This window comes from Hylobates moloch, unplaced genomic scaffold (assembly GCF_009828535.3).
Source record: "Hylobates moloch isolate HMO894 unplaced genomic scaffold, HMol_V3 SCAFFOLD_20, whole genome shotgun sequence".
In the NCBI taxonomy this organism is placed as follows: Eukaryota; Metazoa; Chordata; class Mammalia; order Primates; family Hylobatidae; genus Hylobates; species Hylobates moloch.
Genome location: NW_026652295.1, coordinates 37,882,186 through 37,900,247, shown reverse-complemented (window position 1 = coordinate 37,900,247; position 18,062 = coordinate 37,882,186). Strand labels below are relative to the sequence as shown.

General features: G+C 50.9%; 1 protein-coding gene across 2 annotated transcripts in view; it reads left to right on the top strand.

Moving 5' to 3' along the window:
• Positions 1-11,876, top strand: part of KIF6 (kinesin family member 6) — a 373,885-nt gene extending 362,009 nt beyond the window's left edge. The window contains exons 20-23 of one of the 2 annotated variants that reach the window (XM_032141106.2): positions 1,817-1,867; positions 2,476-2,565; positions 4,450-4,556; positions 11,500-11,876. In XM_032141106.2, coding sequence (XP_031996997.1) covers positions 1,817-1,867; positions 2,476-2,565; positions 4,450-4,556; positions 11,500-11,516 — 265 coding nt within the window. In that variant the 3' untranslated portion in view covers positions 11,517-11,876. The remainder of the gene's footprint in view (positions 1-1,816; positions 1,868-2,475; positions 2,566-4,449; positions 4,557-11,499) is intronic. The other variant, XM_058432302.1, reaches the window with a different exon arrangement.
• The last annotated feature ends 6,186 nt before the right edge of the window (positions 11,877-18,062 follow it).

Genomic DNA, 18,062 nt, shown 5'->3' with positions numbered 1-18,062 from the left:
GAATTGGTCACTGTTCTCTAAAGAAAAGCGTGCAGAGCCTGCCACCTTGTGGCTACCTCTGGTCCTACATCAGTCCTCACCAGACCCAGCACAGAGATCGCTGCTTTCCCTCGTGGAAAGTCTCTCCACTGCTAGGAAATGGACACTGGTGGGTGAGGGGGGCTTCCCCAGGCTCTGATGTCTTTTCCTGCTTGTCTGACCACAGTCGTGACCTATGGAAGCAGCCTTGCCATTGGCTGAGATCGGAAGGCGGAAGGCCAGAGCCGGGGAAGGGGCCATACTCGTGAGTGAGACACACAGTTTGTCAGGTCTGTGGAGTACCTTGCACTGAAGATGCAGACTCCGCAGAGCTGGCTCGCCTGTCTCTAACCCTAGCCTGCCTCTCAGCCCAAGTGTCCCCAGGGTGTAAAAGGTGGGTTGTACCCAGATGACTTCTTAGGCCTCTTCCAGCTCTGATGTTGTCTCCAGGAAGGAAGCGAGGAAGATCTTACAGCACAACTTAGAGTAGGGACCTTGTCACCACGGGCATGTGGAATACACCGGCCTCCAACCAGCCGTGTCCACGCGCCTCTTCACCTCCCAAGAGGAGCTTCTGGGTTCCACTGCACTCGGCCAAGAATCCGAGGCAAGGCGCACGTGTCAGCAGCCTAGGTGAGCAGGCACAGCTGCATCTAGTGAGCTGTTGGATCTGACTCCTCACTCAGCGTGAAGCTAGGTCCCAGGGGCAGGCAGCATGGTCAGGGGTAGGCCAGTGTGTGTTCCTAGAATGCCACAGAGTCAAGCCCAGTTCGAAGGCATTGTGGCTGAGAGCACAGGTTCTGAAGCCTCAAAGAATGCTGAGTAGCTCCAGATTCTGTCACTTACCAGCTGGATAACTTTTAGAATTTCTTAAATCTCTCTAAGCCTCAGTTTTCTCATGTATAAAATGGAGATGATGACATCTACTTCTTAGGTCATTGAGGGGATTAAATGGCATGATGTTTGCAGAGCACTTTCACGGAGCCTGGCATGTCTATCAATGACGGTTGTGGCCATCGTTTGTTGTTCAGCTTCTACAGCCAACAGATGCATGCTCTAACAATGAAAATTACTGTGTAGGCCGGGCACAGTGGCTCACGCCTGTAATCCCAGCACTTTGGGAGGCCAAGGTGGGTGGATCACCTGAGGTCAGGAGTTCAAGACCAGCCTGGCCAACATGGTGAAACCCCATCTCTACTAAAAATACAAAAAATTAGCCAGGTGTTGTGATGCACACTTGTAATTCCAGCTACTTGGGTGGCTGAGGCAGAAGGATTGCTTGAACCCAGGAAGTGGAGGTTGCAGTGAGCCAAGATCGTGCCGCTGCACTCCAGCTTGGGCAACAAGAGTGAAACTCCATCTCAAAAAAAAAAAGAAAAAAAGAAAATTACTGTGTAAACCATCCAAGACAGGACTCTTGGCTCTTGTCTTAGTCTGCTCAGGCTGCTGTAACAAAATACTATAGACTGGCCGGGCGCAGTGGCTCACGCTTGTAATCCCAGCACTTTGGGAGGCTGAGGCGGGTGGATCACGAGGTCAGGAGATTGAGACCACGGTGAAACCCCATCTCTACTAAAAATACAAAAAATTGGCCGGGCGTGGTGGCAGGCGCCTGTAGTCCCAGCTACTCGGAGAGGCTGAGGCAGGAGAATGGCGTGAACCCGGGAGGCAGAGCTTGCAGTGAGCCAAGATCGCACCACTGCACTCCAGCCTGGGTGAGAGAGCGAGACTCCGTCTCGAAAAAAAAAAAAAAACTATAGACTGAGTAGCTCAAACAACAAACGTTTATTTTTCACAGTTCTGGAGGCTGGGAAGTCCAAGGTCAAGGCACTGGCAGATTCGATGTCTGGTGAGGACCCCCTTCCCCATTCATAGACAGCTGTCTTCTCGATGCATCCTCACATGGTGGAAGGGGCAAGGGAGCTCTCCGATGTCTCTTTTATAAGGACTCTAATCCCATTCATGAGAGTTCTACCCTCATGACCTAATCACCACCCAAAGGCCCCACCTCTACTACCATTACATTGGAGATTAGGTTCAACACATGACTTTTCAGGGACACAAACCTCCAGTCCATAGCACAGCAGATTCAGTTCCTGCTGAGGGCTTCCTTCCTCGCTTGCTGGCACCTCCTTCTTGCTGTGTGCTCACATAGCAGACAGAGAGAGAGAGAGAGAGATTGAGAGAGAGAGCATGCACTGTAGTTTCTCATCCTCTTCTTATACCTATAAGGACACTAATCCCAGTGCGGGGGTCCTACCCTCAGGACCTCCTCTAAATCTAATCACCTCCCAAAGGCCCCACTGCCCAATGCCATCACACTGGGAATTAGGGTGTCCACATAGGGATTTTGAGAGGACACATTCAGCCCATAACAGCTCCTAGATATAAACCCTGAATTTCTCTTCTATAAATTTACCCCCATTCCTTTTGCTTTTGTTGGTTTGTGTTTTGCAGTGATGTGAATGCCAGGAAAATCCTGCCCTCGCCTTGCCCCAGTCCACACAGCCAGAAACAGAGCAGCACCAGCACCCCACTGGAAGACAGGTCTGTGGTCTTCTCCTGTTATGCCTGTGACAGCCCCTGCAGTGGGCAGAGTGGGGCTCCATCTCCAGTCTACTCCCCGAAAAAGCCCCTCGTCCAGTAGCCACACAGACAGAACCCAGGCCTGGCCGCTGCCCTGGTCCCCTGGGAATTCCCTGGAAACTCTCACACAGGCCAACTCAAAGTGGGGAGGTTTTCTCCCACAGTCACCAGGACCCTGTGTTGGGCAGAGTTGTTTCATATCTTCCTGTGAATAGATGTACCTGGGGGCCAGAAAGGGAAAGAGCCAGCCCAGGGCAGCCCCACCACAGAGCAGAGCAGGGAGCTGACAAGCCTGGCCTGAAGCCCCAGCAGCATTTGATTCTAGGCTTAGCAGAGTTGATCAGCACCATGGGCATTTGTATCCTCCGGCTAGAATGGCTGCTCAGCCTCTTTCACCAGCACAGCCTCTGCCCTGCCTGCCTGGACTCTGCTTTAGTGCTTCCGGCTGGGCTGCAGTGGGAAAGCTAACACCCAAAACTACCTGTGGGAATGGCCAGCCCCTTGTTACATACCGTCCTTACTGCCTTCTAAGGAAGTGGCTACCGCCCCCTGCTGTGCAGAGGCACAAGGGTGAGGATGGACAGAAAGTTGGCAAGGCCAGGCAAGTGTACTGCTCTGAGTTTGCTGAAGGGGAATGCTATATGGAGAAGCTGGATGGAAAGGGGGATGGGGGAGGGCACACGCAGCCCTCCCTCTCTAAGGAGATTCCCACACAACCCTTCTACTTACAAATCTCATTGGCCAGCACCTGGTCACCTGGCCACACATTGCAGCAAAGGAGTCTGGGAAAGGTAGTTTTTTTATTGTGGCAACTTAGCTAAATATGGTTCTGTTTTTAAGGAGAGACAGGAGAATAGTAATCTCTGCCTTGAGGTCAACTAGCTAAGCCACGTGGGGAATGAGGGTGCTCTGAGGACACAGTACTGAACGATATGACATCTAAGCTGGGCGCAGAAGTTGACAGGCCCCAGGTTAACGGGTGCTGCTTTGGGTAAATCGGGGATGGGAGGACAGGAGTGGTGGTGGTAAGAGGATAGAGAAGGCAGCAAGAGAAAGCGCAGCCGCCATGGGACGGTTGGTGGGGAGGGCAGTCCAGGGAGAGGAAGCAGCAGAGCAAAGGCCCTGAGGCTGGAAGTGGCTTGGTAAATGCAAGTCACTGAAAGAAAAGGGGGTAGCTGGAGCCCCTGACCTGGGATCCTATCACACACAGCCTGGTAGGTCATGGGACAGAGTTTGAGTTTTATTCCATGAGTGGTGAAAAGCCACTAAAGGGTCTGTATTAGTCCGTTTTCACACTGCTGATAAAGACATACCCAAGACTGGGTAATTTATAAAGAAAAAGAGGTTTAATGGATTCACAGTTCATGTCACTGGGGAGGCCTCACAATCATGGTGAAAGGCACGTCTTACATGGTGGCAGCCAACAGAGAATGAAAGCCAAGTGAGAGGGGAAACCTCTTATGAAACCTTCAGATCTCACGAAACTTATTCACTACCATGAGAACAGTATGGGGGAAACCATCCCCATGACTCAGTTATCTCCCACTGGGTCCCTCCCACAACACGTGGAAATTATGGGAGCTACAGTTCAAGATGAGATTTGGGTGAGGACACAGCCAAACCGTATCAGGGTCTATGGCAGGGAGTGACTTGACCCAATTTGCATGACAAGAGGCTTAGTGTGGCTGCCACACAGAGAAGGTAGGAGGGAGTGAGAAGCAGGCCAGCCGAGTCATGTCGCTTTCTGGGTGAGATCAGTCACCAAAAATCGAAAAGCATTTTGGAAAGGTAAGTGGTGAGTTCAGCTGTAAAGTGTAGTAAAATGTGACACATGGTTGCCTCCAGCATCCCCGAGAGGCCAGTGTTGTCCATCCCTCTCACCGGAGACAGCCAGACGGACTCGGACATCATGGCCTTCATCAAGGCCAGACAAAGCGTTCTGCAGAAGCAATGTAAGTGCACCTCCCTCGGTGGCTCCTCCCGGGCAGCAGGTCACCAACACTGTGGGGAGCACACAGTGAGGTGGGAGGGGAGTGGGGAGCTTCCTGCGTGTTTCTGAAGCCACAGGACTGGCCTACCCGTCACTCACAGGTGCCCAGCCCCTGATTCCTTCTCGAGAAAGCCTCAAGGGGCAGCATTGGAAACACCAAGACACGCCCGAGTGGGTGGGCGGCCCAGGTGCTCCCGCCCCTCATGGCAGAGCTTGCTCTCTGTCTCTTCCAGATCTTCAGCTCCTTTGTTCTGTGTCCCCAAGGTCAGTTGTCTCCTCTGCTCAGCCTTCTACAAACAGGAAGGGGCTGAGTGATGTTTTGGTAGCTCGTTGAACCCCTGCCTTGAAGTCTCCCTCCCCCATCAGAGTGTAGTTCTTGCCAAAGAGCTGTGGGTGTAAACGCCACTTGAAGGCCCAGGCCTGAGGACACCATAACAACCACAGAGGAAATAAGTGCGCCGTGTCAGACAACAGGAAGAGAAGAAGGGTCTTCTTGGCCTGCATCACTGCCCCCTCCACCCCCAGCCCCGTCCTCTTGGCAGCTGCCCATCTCCCATCTGCTGTGGATGGGCCTTTTCTGTTTCTGCCTTCCATCCCCCACACACCCACAGCGCAAGCCCCAGGGCCCCTTACCCCAGGCCTGCATTTTGTCTTAGCCTCCTCCCCATAACCCAAAGGCTACTAGGCAGGCTTAACATTGCCTTCACATTGCCAGAAAGGCGCCCCCGCCGTGATGGTATGGGCCAGCAGATTGGATGTATAATGACTGATGCCTGCTCTGTGGGGCCTGCACTCAGCTTCTCCACCAACCGTGTGCATTTTGGGCAGGAAGAGGTTTGTGCATGGATGGAGCACCGCAACTGAGAGCCGGCCTTGGCCCTGCTGTCCTTACCTTGCTTGGCCGCCAGCCTGCTTACTTACTATCCTCTCCTCACCACCAGGACCAGCAGCCTCAGCAACACTGTCAGGTCCTTTCTTAGGCCTGAGACAGCCCCAGCTCTGCTGTGATCTTGTCTCATTCTCAGTTTCCTTGTCAAAAAAAAAAAACTGGATTCAGTGATCTCCAAGTTCCCATCTATGCCCCAAGTACTCTGATGATAGGTATCAGGCACTGAACAGCAATGAACAGCCAATCAGTCAGCAAACACTGTATGTGTTGGGTGCCTTCTTATGCCAGGCACTACTACTAGTGCTGGGGCTATAGCAGAGAACAAGACAGAGCCCAGCACGTGAGAAACTGACATTCTAGGGGGAGGAAGGAGACAGACAGACGATGAACACGTCAACAAATAAGATCGTTTGAGGGATAATAAGTGCTGCAAAATAGCTCAACTGTGTAATGTTATGGACAGTAACTGGGAAGACTGCTTTTAGCTGGGTAGGCTGGGGAGGCCTTGCTGGAGAAGATAACTTTAAACTGACAGCTGCATCGTGAGAATGGAGCAGCCACGCCGCATTCTGGGAATGCACAGTCCTAGCAGACAGAGCGGAAAGCGAGAAGCCTGAAGGGGAAGGAGCTTTGCTTGGCCACAGGGTGGGAAGGAGGCCAGAGCGGCTGGAGGGCAGGAAGCAAGAGCACAAGGACCAAGTCACACCAGCCTTATGCACAGGGGAAAGAGATTTGGATTTTATTCTGGATACAGTGGAAACTCACTGAATAATTTTAACCATGGAGTGATATGACGTGATTGATGCTTTAAAAAGCTCACTTTGTCTGTCATATGTAGTGTAGATTGTAGGGGCCAAGGGTAGACCAGTTACCAGGCTACCATGAAAGTGCCAGCAAGGGATGATTGTGGTTTGGACTCACCAGTAGACCGAATGTGAGAAGCAAGAGAAAGACGAGAGTCAGGGCACCTCCTGGGCTTTTGATCTGAGCAGTGAAGAGAATGGCAGTGCCATTTACTGAAATGAGAAAGGCAGGGAAGCATGACCATCAGAGGCAAGGAGCTGGAGGGATGGAGAGTTCTGGCTGCCCTATTTGAAATTTCAGATGACGTTTGATGTCCAAGAGGAGGTGTCGAGTAGACAGGTGAGCATGAGTGGAGCTCGCTCAGAGAGAAAGTCTAAGCTAGAAAAAGAAATATGCAAGTCATCATGTCTGGTTGGTGTCTAAAGCCACAGGACTGAGTACAGGAGGTATTCAAATTGCTGAGAACAGCCCCCTGGGGTTCTCCAACAGTTGCGGAGAGAGAGGAAGCAGAGATGCTGAGAAGGCACTGCCAGGGTGCGAAAAGGAACAGCAGATAAGTGGGTATGGCCTCAGGCACAAGCTGGAGAAGCACAAGCTGCAAGGGGAGACGGGCCAGTAGAGTGTGGCAGGATGGAATGTGGACCACTAGCCATTTTGCATATCAGGGTGGTCATGGACAAGCACCATTTAACCAGGGGACTGAGAGTAGCTGGGGAGAGGATGGAAGGGAAAGAGGCTGAGGCAGTGAGCAGATACAACTCCTCCAGGGGGTTGAGCAGTGACAGGAGCAGAGAACTGGGGCTGGAGCTAAAGGGAAGCAGGAGCCCAGAGGGATGCTTTGCATGTTAAGACATGCTCATGTGCTGAAACACGCAGAGAGAGAGAAACTGATGCTGTGATGGGAGAGGGGAGCAGAGCTGCAGGAAAAACTTACTTCCTTGAGAAAGTAGAGGGGACGGTGTCCGGGGCACAAGTGGAGGAAGGCCTGGATGCGCAGGATATCCTTCGGAGCTGGGATATCCCTTGCCCTGTAACAAATCCATAGAAACCAACCATCATTCCTCCCCTCAAGAAGCCTACAAGCAAGCAGTATCTTTAAGTTATGTTCACTAAGCTTTTGTACATATAAGAGATGTGACCATCTAACTCCCTCCAAACAGAAGAGGCAGAAGTCCAGGTCCCTGTCAGAGTGGCGTCCTCCTGCTAACACTGTCCCCAGGCAGTGCAGAGAGCTGGATTGAAGGGCAGGCACTTTTATTAAAATATGTATGGCAAATTACCATTTATAAATGTTTTCATTTTTATTGTTTCATTTGATACTCTTAACACTCCTGTAAGGCATGCAGGGCCAAGATTATGATCCCCTGTTGACAGGTGAGGAAACTGAGGCACACACAGCTTGAATCACTTGCCCAAGGTTACACAGCTGATAAATGGCAGAGCCAGCATAACCCAGGTTTTCTGCTCTCTCCCCACTGGGCCACACTGTCTTGAAAAGCTGCAACTACTAAGATGTGCCCACTCTGCTGTCAGGAGTTCTCTCGACCTCAGGAACAGGAACTAGCATTGACGGGAGGGGAGTGACTGCAGCCTCTACCTGCCCTGCAGCTGGGGAGCTTTGCTCTCCAAATAAACAGCAGCCTGGAAGTAATTCATCAAAGCAAACAAAACTTCCACGGCTCAATTTTTATTCTGAAAGGAAGAATATTCATTCTGGCTTTTCAATTAACACGGGGCCACAAAGGAAGCCAAAGACAAGGTGACACGGGGTCCCTCTGCCACCAGGTCCCAAAGGGCCAGCAGGCGTGACCTCTCGGACATACAGCAGATGGTTCTGGTCCCATCGTGTGGCACTTAATATGCAGCCCACTTATCGGGGCACCCAGGCAAATACACAGGCCGGGGCCCAGGAACCTTCTCAGCCAAAGCAAACACCTCCCTCTCCCTGCCTGGGTTCTCGAATCTTAATTTAGCGCACAGCGCTGCCTTGATTACTTCAGGAGTGCTCATTAAGGGGAATTTGTGACTGTCAGCTCGGGAGCAGGAGCCCAGAGAGGGCAATTTAACATAAGCCTCGCCAGCTCTTAGGCTTCACCAAGGGCCAGGATGAATCTACTTGATTTAGGATTCGTGGAACAGCATGGAATGTTTAAATCCCTGCCAGGGGCAGGCGTGGACAGGTATATAACCCCCGTAAGGGGCATCAGTCATCCGTGGAGTCGACTCTGCTGTTTCCAATTGCCAAGGACAGCTTTTACGTCTGAGGAAATGAGGTTAACCCCTTTCTAGAGGGCCTTTTTGTTTTTAATGTTGCTTAATCCCTGAGTTTGGAAGCATTCCCATCTGGAAAGGAACCGTGGTGTGACCCCCATAACCACGAGTCTGTCTTCTCCAAGAGATGTTAGGAAGAGGTCCTACCTCTCCCAGCCCTCCAGCCCCACTCGGAGAAACCCTCCAGCTCTCTTCTGTGTTCAGAAACCCTCCCAGGGAAAGAGAAAGAGCACCAAAATGGGAGGGAAAAGGCGGAAATTCCAAGGCCATCCCTGCTCTGCGTGACACTGGGCAGGTCACCTCCCCAAGCCTCCCTCTCACTGTCTGTCATGTACAGATTCCACCCTTGCCCAGTCTCTGATCCTTCCCCAGATAATATCCATTAAAGTCCCTTATCAACGCCCAAGCACCAAGGAATTATTAGCAGGGAAGTGGCCGCTGTGGTGAGAGCTGGCCCAACACCATGAGGTGTGATTTTTTTTTAATGGTGTATCTATAGCGTGCTCTCCATTCTAGGAGCCCACAGTAATCAAAATCCCAATACAGACAGAGCTTCATCACTTCACTGGGGACCATAAAGTGAACGAGTTGGAAGTGGTGCCTTTTGTGTTGAGGTCTGTGCATGTAAGGAGCTATGTCTGGGGACAGAGTGTGCCTCTCCACCCTACTCTGTAGCATTTCTTCCCAGGCCCCACCCCACCCACCCCCTGTCATTACTGCATGCAAGTGTGTGAGGGGCTCAGAGACCATTCTCGGCGGGAGATGGCTCAGGCTCCATGCTCCTTACCACCGGCAGCGTTCACAATCCTGGCCCAGGCTGCATTTCAACAGTGCAGCAGAAACATCAGACTCCAGATCTCAGCAGCAGCCACATGCCCATGGGCCCCCAGCTCTTGCCCTGCCAGTCCTTGTACTAGAAAGACAAAAGCAGTGAGTTTCAGCCCTGGCCACACCTCAGAATCACCTGGACCCACCCCAGCGATCCTGACTTAATGGTTCTGGGCTGTGGTCTGTGCACCAGGATTTCTAGAGATTCTCCAGAGATTTCCATTGTGTAGCAGAGCTGGGAACCACAAGTCCAGAGTGACCGGAACGCATGACCATCATAGGCTCTGGTGTTCTTGTCTTCTTACTACCCTTTCTAGGATTCAATTCGGACAGGTCGGAATGTCTTAAAAATAAGGACCATATTTGTTTAAACAGCAAGGCCAGCCAGAGGTCTTGCACACAGAATTAGAACTGAAAGACCAAGGGCTCACAGCCGCGAATTATTTCCAATCTCTTCCTCTGCACTAGCTGGACATTCAGTGTATCACCAGGAATTACCCTTTCTCCACAGCAACATCAAGCCAACCAAGCTAACACTCGTCACCCACTACCAGGTTCCTGTGGCCAAACCTGGAGGGCTGCGGCTGCCTGCTCACCTGTTCCCTGACCAGCCTCACCCCTCAGTCTCTCTGTCCACTGAAATTTTTTTAAACATTGTATTTATTACTTCATCCAAGAATCTCAGAAATTCTCTCTTGCTCTTACTAAATTAGCCAAACTTTAGCCAAAATAACTGCATATCACTCTTACCAGTTCTCACACTTTAATGTGCTAATGAACCGACAGGTTTTGTCAAACTGTAGATTCTGACCCAGTAAGTCCAAGGTGGACCATGTCTTAGACTCTGCCTTTCTTAACAAGCTCCCTGGAAATGCCAGCACTGCTGGCCCATGGACCACACTTTGTGAAGCAAGAAGCCACCTTGCTTTTCCCCGGTATCTCATCTGCTCCAGCAAAGAGAAATGTGAGGCCCAGAGAACTGACATGGCTTGCCCAAAGTCACACCATGGGTTGGGGACTGTTCTGGCTAGAACACAAGGGCCCTGGTTCTCAATCCAGAGAACCCTCTCCATGCCCAGCCATGGGAGGTGACAGGATAGGGGCCACGTGGTCAGGAGGAGCCATCCTGGAATATAATTAATATCTGGAGCAAAAAGCAAGGAGAGAATCTGAGGATTAGGTAGGAGCATCAATGAAAACCATGGGGTTGTCCAGGTGTGGTAGCTCACACCTGTAATCCCAGCACTTTGGGAGGCCGAGGTGGATGGATCACTTGAGCTCAGGAATTTGAGACCAGCTTGGACAACATGGTGAAACCCCGTCTCTAGTAAAAATACAAAAATTAGCCAGACATGGTGGTGGGTGCCTGTAATTCCAGATACTTGGGAGGCTGAGGCAGGAGAATCACTTGAACCCGGGAGGCAGAGTTTGCAGTGAGCCGAGATTGTGCCATTGCACTCCAGCCTGGGTAACACAGCGAGACTCCATCAAAAAAGAAAAGAAAGAGAAGGAAGGAAGAAAGGAAGGAAGGAAGGGGGGAAGGGAGGGGAGGGTGGAGGGAGGGAAGGAGGAAAAAAAGAAGAAAGAAAAAGAAAAGAAAGAAGAAAGAGAAAGAAAGAAGGAAGGAAGGGAGGGAGGGAGAAAGGAAGGAAGGGAAGGAAGGAAAGGAAGGAAAGGAAGGAAGGAAGGGGAGAGAAAGAATGAAAGGAAAGAAAGGAAGAAGGAAGGAAAGGAAGGAAAGGAAGGAAGAAAGGAAGGAAGGAAGGAAGGAAGGAAGGAAGGAAGGAAGGAAGGAAGGAAGGAAGGGACAACACTCCAGCCTGGGTGACAGAGCAAGACTCCATCAAAAAAAAAAAGAAGAAGAAAAGAAAACTGTGGGGTAGGAAAACAGGCATCAGTCTCAGCCTAGGGAGGTGGAGCTTCTGCAAAGGGCAAAGGGGTCCTCTTCCTTCAGAGCTTGGGGTGTAAATGCAGCTCCTGGGAGGCAAGACACAGATGCAGTGCCCAAGACCCGGGGGAGTGGCCGGTGGCCTCCCCTCCTCCCGATTCAATCCTGGGAAAAGTCAGTGTCTGCATGCACAGCCTAACCGAAAGCATCCTGTCTTCCTTTCAGGTTTGGGAAGCAATTGAATTTCCAGGACATATCCAGCCATGCATTATGCCAGCAAGAATGAAGTACAGATGAAGGCAGCGCCCCTCACTTGCTCTGTCTGGCTTCAGAAGTGAACTATGGGCTGCTGGGAGCAACTAGTGACTTTGATTCCCATGGAGGGGGCTGTGTTTCTTTAAGGATGCTGACCTGGAGGCCACGGAGAGGCGGGCCGGGGCTGACCATGACATCCTTCCTGTGGTTGCTGGAGCTGCTGGCAGGGCCAGGCAATGCCAGCATGCTAGGGGCAGGGTGAAGGCTTCAGCTCTTGTTGTAGTGATGTTTTGTGTAGATCATTATAAACTTTTGAGAATGTGAAATAGCACCATCATGATATAATGTCAGGGGACGCTCACACCAGTGGAATGTGGGGGGAATATTTTTATTTTTAGTGATTTGCCAGCTCTCTCCCTTGGCCCGAGCTCTGGTTTGGAAGCCCAGAAATGGCCATGACAGGTCCAGGCAGGATGTCCCAGCCGCAGGCAAGGCAGTGAAATGCAGGGCACCCTGAAGGCCAATCCTGATCTCCCAGACCACATCTTTCACCATCAGCCTCTTGGCCAGGATGACCTGGAGGCAGTGCCTGAACAGCTGTGTCTCCAGGGAGCCATCTGCCCTGCAGGGTCTAAGGACATCATAGCACCCAGAGAACAGCGGGCAGCTCCCAGGGGCTCTGCTGAGCGCTTGAGAGAGGGCAATGTGGGTACCTTGGGCCTCACAACCTTCATCCAGCCACTTGGGCCCTTGCAGGATTTGGGCCGACACTCCCCACTTCCACAGGGAAAACATAGCTGCCTGGGGGTCTTGTCTCCTCCATGACAGATCCAAGGGAAGGTGGGAGGCCCTCAAGGAGGTTCTTGAAGAACTGCCCCCTGGGCCAGGGGGTTCCAACCCAGCTGCAGCCAGGGAGGGGCAGCAGAGGGTGAGCAGGAGCGGCACCTGGAAATGAAGCTAACTGGATAAAAGTGCTGGTCCATTGCTCCTGGTGTCTCTGTCCTATAAATATAGGACCTGATGACCCTGGAGGGGAGCAGAGAGGTAATATAGTATAATTGGCTTGACTTTTTTGTTTTTTAGGACTGGGTAACAGGATCATGCAGGAGAAGATTAAACCATTACATCCCTAAGCTAGGCAGGCCCATCGAGCTCCTCTAATCCACACCCCTAGTTTATATAATTAGTCCCAGTCCCCTGGCTAAATGGTGCTTGTCCATGACCAGCCTCACATGCAAAATGGCCAGCGGTCCACATTCCATCCTGCCACACTCTACTGGCCCGTCTCCCCTTGGAGCTTGTGCTTCTCCAGCTTGTGCCTGAGGCCATACCCACTTATCTGTCATTAGAAGGCCAGAGTGAAGGGGAGACTAGGCTTGCTGTTCTACACTAGTGACAAATGTCCCCTCTTCAGGGGGCTTCCCCTGACCACTCCATCTCAAGTCACCCCCTAGTTATCCCCTATCCCATTACCATTTTTTCTGCATCACTATCTGACATATTATCCTTCTGAACTTGCCCATTTTTGTAATACCTGCAACCCCCCATAATACTAAGAGCTCCAACGCAACAGGGACCTGTTTGTCTTGCTCATTGCTGTGTCCCAAGCACAGAGTCACTATTCAGTAAACGGTCCTTCAGTTCATGAGTAGACAAGCCAGAACCCAGATGTGTTTCTCAGGCTGGTGTCACTCTGCCTTCCCCCGGGCTCTGACTGAGTCCCATCGGGACAGGGGCCAGCACCTCTGGTCCACTCCTGGCCCTCACAGTTCAATGGAACATGGTAAGCCCTCTGTAAGGTCTGCAGAACCAGAGGAAGACCAAATTCTGATTCTAGAAGCCTCCTCAAGAGTCCATGGAACACACATGTAACTGCACACACACACACACTCAGGAACCCTGAAGATGGCATGGCATTTGCCCCAGTCCCCTGTGTAGCAGCAGCAGTATTCTTGGCACGCCTTAGTGCCCTCAGCCCTCTAGAGCTAGGTAGAGTCTACTGACTTTTTAATTTTCTTTTATTTTTATTTTCTTTTATTTATTCTTTGAGATTGGGTGGTCTCACTCTGTCAGCCAGGCTGGGTTGCAGTGGTGCGACCATACCTCACTGGTCAGCCTCCAACTCCTGGGCTCAAGCCATACTCAGCCTCCAACTCCTGGGCTCAAGCGATCCTCTCACCTCAGCCTCCAAAGTAACTGGGACTACAGGCATGCACCACCACACCTAGCTTGTTGTAAATTTTTTGTAGAGACAGGGTCTCACTGTGTGGCTCAGGATGGTCTCAAGTTCCTGGCCTCAAGCGATGCTCCCGCCTTGGCCTCCCAAAGTGCTGGGATTGCAGGCATGAGCCACATACTCTGCCAGAGTCTTTCAACGTTAGATCTCCCACTGAGACATCATCTCCTGGATCCAAAGGCCTTATTGACAGAGATGCGTGGCGTGGCCCCATGCAGGGTGTGAACCCGCCTCCTGGGGCAATCACTAAGACAGGAAAGGAAATGAAGACAGAAAAACACACAGTTTGGGATCTGGGGCCACTGGCATCCAGACCATATGCAAAGTGTGTGCAGCAACTGGCCAAGGGGCCTTTTGCTCCAAACATCCCCTCCCAATGGAAGCCTGGCCTTTGATACGGACACATGCTTGACAGCAGTGCACCTTCCCAGAGTTCACTGGCCTCTGCAAATGGGAGAAATTGATGCAATGTTTTGAAAAGACTTTCCAGCAATCCACCTGGGCTCAGTGGAGCCACGGATGACAAGAAGTATCTGAGTTCACTCTAGGCCAAAATGTGGAGTTTTCAAAAACATTTTCTGGAAAGCAGCCTAGCCAGTGACTCCAGCCCAGTCCCTGCTAGAATTCAACTGGCTGCTCTACCAATCCCTTGACAGGAAGTAGGGTGGAAGGAGGTTGGAGGAGGGAGGTTAAAATGTAGCTTGCTCAGATCTTGCTAAAAAGGATTTTTAGAAAGCAGATAGAGAAACTGCGGTATACTGAATATGTCGTTTTAATTCTTCACCACCAGTATAGAATTACACATCCAAAGCTTTGTCATGGCCCATTTTGACTAACGTGATGTTGGCAAATGTGATGCAGGGAGAGGCTGGAATTGTGCTCGCGTGGTTGAGCTTGCCTCTTGCTCCGTGATCTCTCTCGGGATGAACATGCCGTGGGTAGCTGCTGCCCCTTCAGCCTGGAACATCCAGAGAGCAGACCTGAGCCCAGTCTACAGCCTGGAGCAGAGTTTCCCAGGCAAGCCCAGCCCAGATCAGCTGAACTATGGCTCACTCAAAGGCCTATTAGCATGAGAATATATGCTGCTTGTCATAAACCACTGAGGTTTAGAGTGGTTTGTTATATAGCATTAATTGTAGCAATAGCAGACTGGCACAGAAATTGGAACCCAGAGACAGTATATGACTGGATCTGGGATTTCTCAGTCCGGAGTTCATTGTCTCTCCATGCAGCCTGTGGAAAGGCACTGAGAGCATCCTGTATATGGAAAACCAGGACCACCACCTACAGCCATGATGAAGCAACAAGGACCTGATTTACCCTCCTGCTTTAAATGACTAAAAATGAGACAAAATCCTCTATACAAACCAATGGTTTTCAGCCATTGGATAACAAGCAATATAGGGTATGATTGATCCGCAAGAGAAGGGAAACAAGTGAGGGGAACCCTGTGATTGCTCCAACTTACTCCCTGCAGTGAGTTTTCAGGCTGCAGCCCAGGAAGGGGGAACCAGGTAGAGCCCAGTGGTTTCCCTGAGTTGAGGAAATGGAGCTGGGAATCCAGGGAGGACAAAGTGGCTTAAATTTGCAAGGCAGAGTCCCAGGGATGAGAGAGAGAGAAGGAGAGAGAGAGGGGGCAAAAAGAGAGAGAAAGAGAGAGAGCATGCTCTGGAGATCTTCAGATGGTTACCCTTGAGTCTTCAGCTAACTACTGATCAACATCTGCATGTGAAGAAATTACTCAAGGCAGGGGAAAGAACCACCAGGAGGAAGCAGGTGGAATAATTTCCTGAGATAACACTGGGTTGGGAAGAGGTCATGTTTCCAACAGCCAGAGTGGAGAAACCGCCTCCCAAAACAGTCATTGTATAGAGACACAGAAGGTACTGCCTCAGAAGTGGGGCCAAATTAGTCCTAGATGATAGATTGCTCTGGTCCCACCTAACAAAGCTTAAAAAGCCAGCCCCAAAGGAGTCAAATTGTTTCCAGTAAGTTTCCATGTAACTTCACTGAGTCCCAAAACAAAGCTTGAAAATATCTAAAGGAATATGAAAAACAAACCAAAACGAAACCAGCATCCAACAATATAGAATCCACAATGTCTGGTGTCCATTACAAAATAATCAGGCATGCAAAGAAGCAGGAAAATATGGGCCATGAGAGGAGAAAAAACAATCACTAGAAATAGAGGCCGGGTGTGGTGGCTCACTCCTATAATCCCAGCACTTTGGGAGGCCGAGGCAGGAGGATCACCTGAGGTCAGGAGTTCGAGACCAGCCTATTCAACATGGTGAAACCCCATCTCTACTAAAAATACAAAAAATAGCCAGGCATGGTGTTGCATGCCTGTAATTCCAGCTACTCGGAGGCTGAGGCAGGAGAATCGCTTGAGCCCAGGAGGCAGAGGTTGCAGTGAGCCGAGATCACATCATTGCACTCCAGCTTGGGCAACAAGAGCGAAACTCTGTCTCAAAAAAAGAAAAAAGAGATAGAAACAGCCCCAGGCATAGCACAGTTGATAAATAAACAGAAACATTTTTTAAAGTGCAATGGGTGTGTGTTTCAAATCTAGGCAGAAAAAATGCTCCTTGTAATTCCTTAAACATAAACATGGCTCATTCATCTGGTCATTGTTTTGACAAGGATGTGCCATCCATTGTGCTAAGTTCTGAGGAGTCAGAGGTGACAGAGACAGAGAAAGTGCCAGCATTCTTGGAACCTATATTCTAATGAAGGAGAGGGACAAGCCAGGCATGGTGGCTCATGCCTGTAATCCCAACAGTTTGGGAGACTGAGGCTGGCGGATCACGAGGTCAGGAGTTTGAGACCAGCCTGGGCAACATGGCGAAACCCCATCACTACTAAAAATACAAAAATTAGCTGGGTGTGGTGGTGCACACCTGTAATCCCAGCTACTCTGGAGGCTAAGGCAGGACAATCGCTTGAACCCAGGAGGCGGAGGTTGCAGTGAGCTGAGATCGCGCCACTGCACTCCAACCTGGGCAACAAGAGTGAGACTCCTTCTCTGAAAAAAAAAAAAAAAGGAGAGGGACAATACACAAGTAAGCAAGACAATCTGATTAAGAAGGAGTTGGGGTTAGCTGGGCATGGTAGCAAGCGCCTGTAGTCTCAGCTACTCGGGAGGCTGAGGTGGGAGGATCCTTGAACCCAGGAGGTTAAGGCTGCAGTGAGCTGTGATCACACCACTGCACTCCAGCCTGGACGACAGAGCAAGACCCTGTCTCAGAAAAAGAAGGAGTTGGGGGTGGGTAGGATGGGCTTGGACTCACTATCAAGGTGGGTGGGAGTGTGAGAACCCAGCAAGGTGTAAAGAGAGAAGCAGGGAAGGGAAGCTTAGGACACTGATGGCAGGTTGGGTATTGGGTGATGGGAAGAGGCATAGGACATGGAGCTTGGCAAAAAGGGGACTTGTGGGGATTTGGGCCATGTGAGCATGTAGGGGAGACAGTGGTCCTTCCATAACACGTGTCCAGGGACTGCCAGGGCTCTGAGGCAGAGCAGGTGTAGAGAGGTTGGCTGTGAATGTTGGAAATTGAAAACATATGTGTCAAATGTGGGAGGGAAAAGCAGTGTTTCCTTGAATACAAGCTCCACCTCACCCTGCGAAAAGTGGCCTCTGAGTGTAGCCCTGGATGCATCTCTCAAGGAATAGGAGGAAGCAGCAACCTTTTCAGAGTTAACTGCTTTATTTGGGTTTTCCATGGCCCCGTGCCAGCCAGCAGGGCTGAGCCAGTTTCACCCACACGGAGCAGGAACTCAGCAAAGAGTAAGCAGCATGCCAGCTGGTACTCTTCCCTCTCCATTCACTCAGCTCCTGACCACAGGAGGGCAGCCCCTCCCCAGGCCAGCACCCATCCCCTTCTGGCCCCAGGTGTGGGATGCTGTTGTTATCTTTTCTCTGAAATATCTCCTGGGTTTGTCTTTTCCATCACTGTCCTTAGACTGAGGCAAGCAGTCCCCCTGCCTTTAGCCCCATGTTTTGGGGGGAACCTGTGCTTTGACGTGCTTTGCTATAAACTTTCTAAGTCTCCCTCTGGTGCTGGGACCAGCCATGACCAACAACGTCATCCATGCAGGCCACCCCTAACATAGTCCAGGTCTCATGTGGGTCTCAGTTCCCTTTTCTTCTTTCAAGAAGTTCTCCAGTGCATGCATAGGGTTGACCAGATGTCCCAAGGTGCTCTAGGACTCATGCCTATGTAGCTGTTTTAGGGCTTCCTAGTGAGTCCCTGGTTCCAGGAAAGCAGCCTGATGAGTAGATCATTCCTGCTGGCTG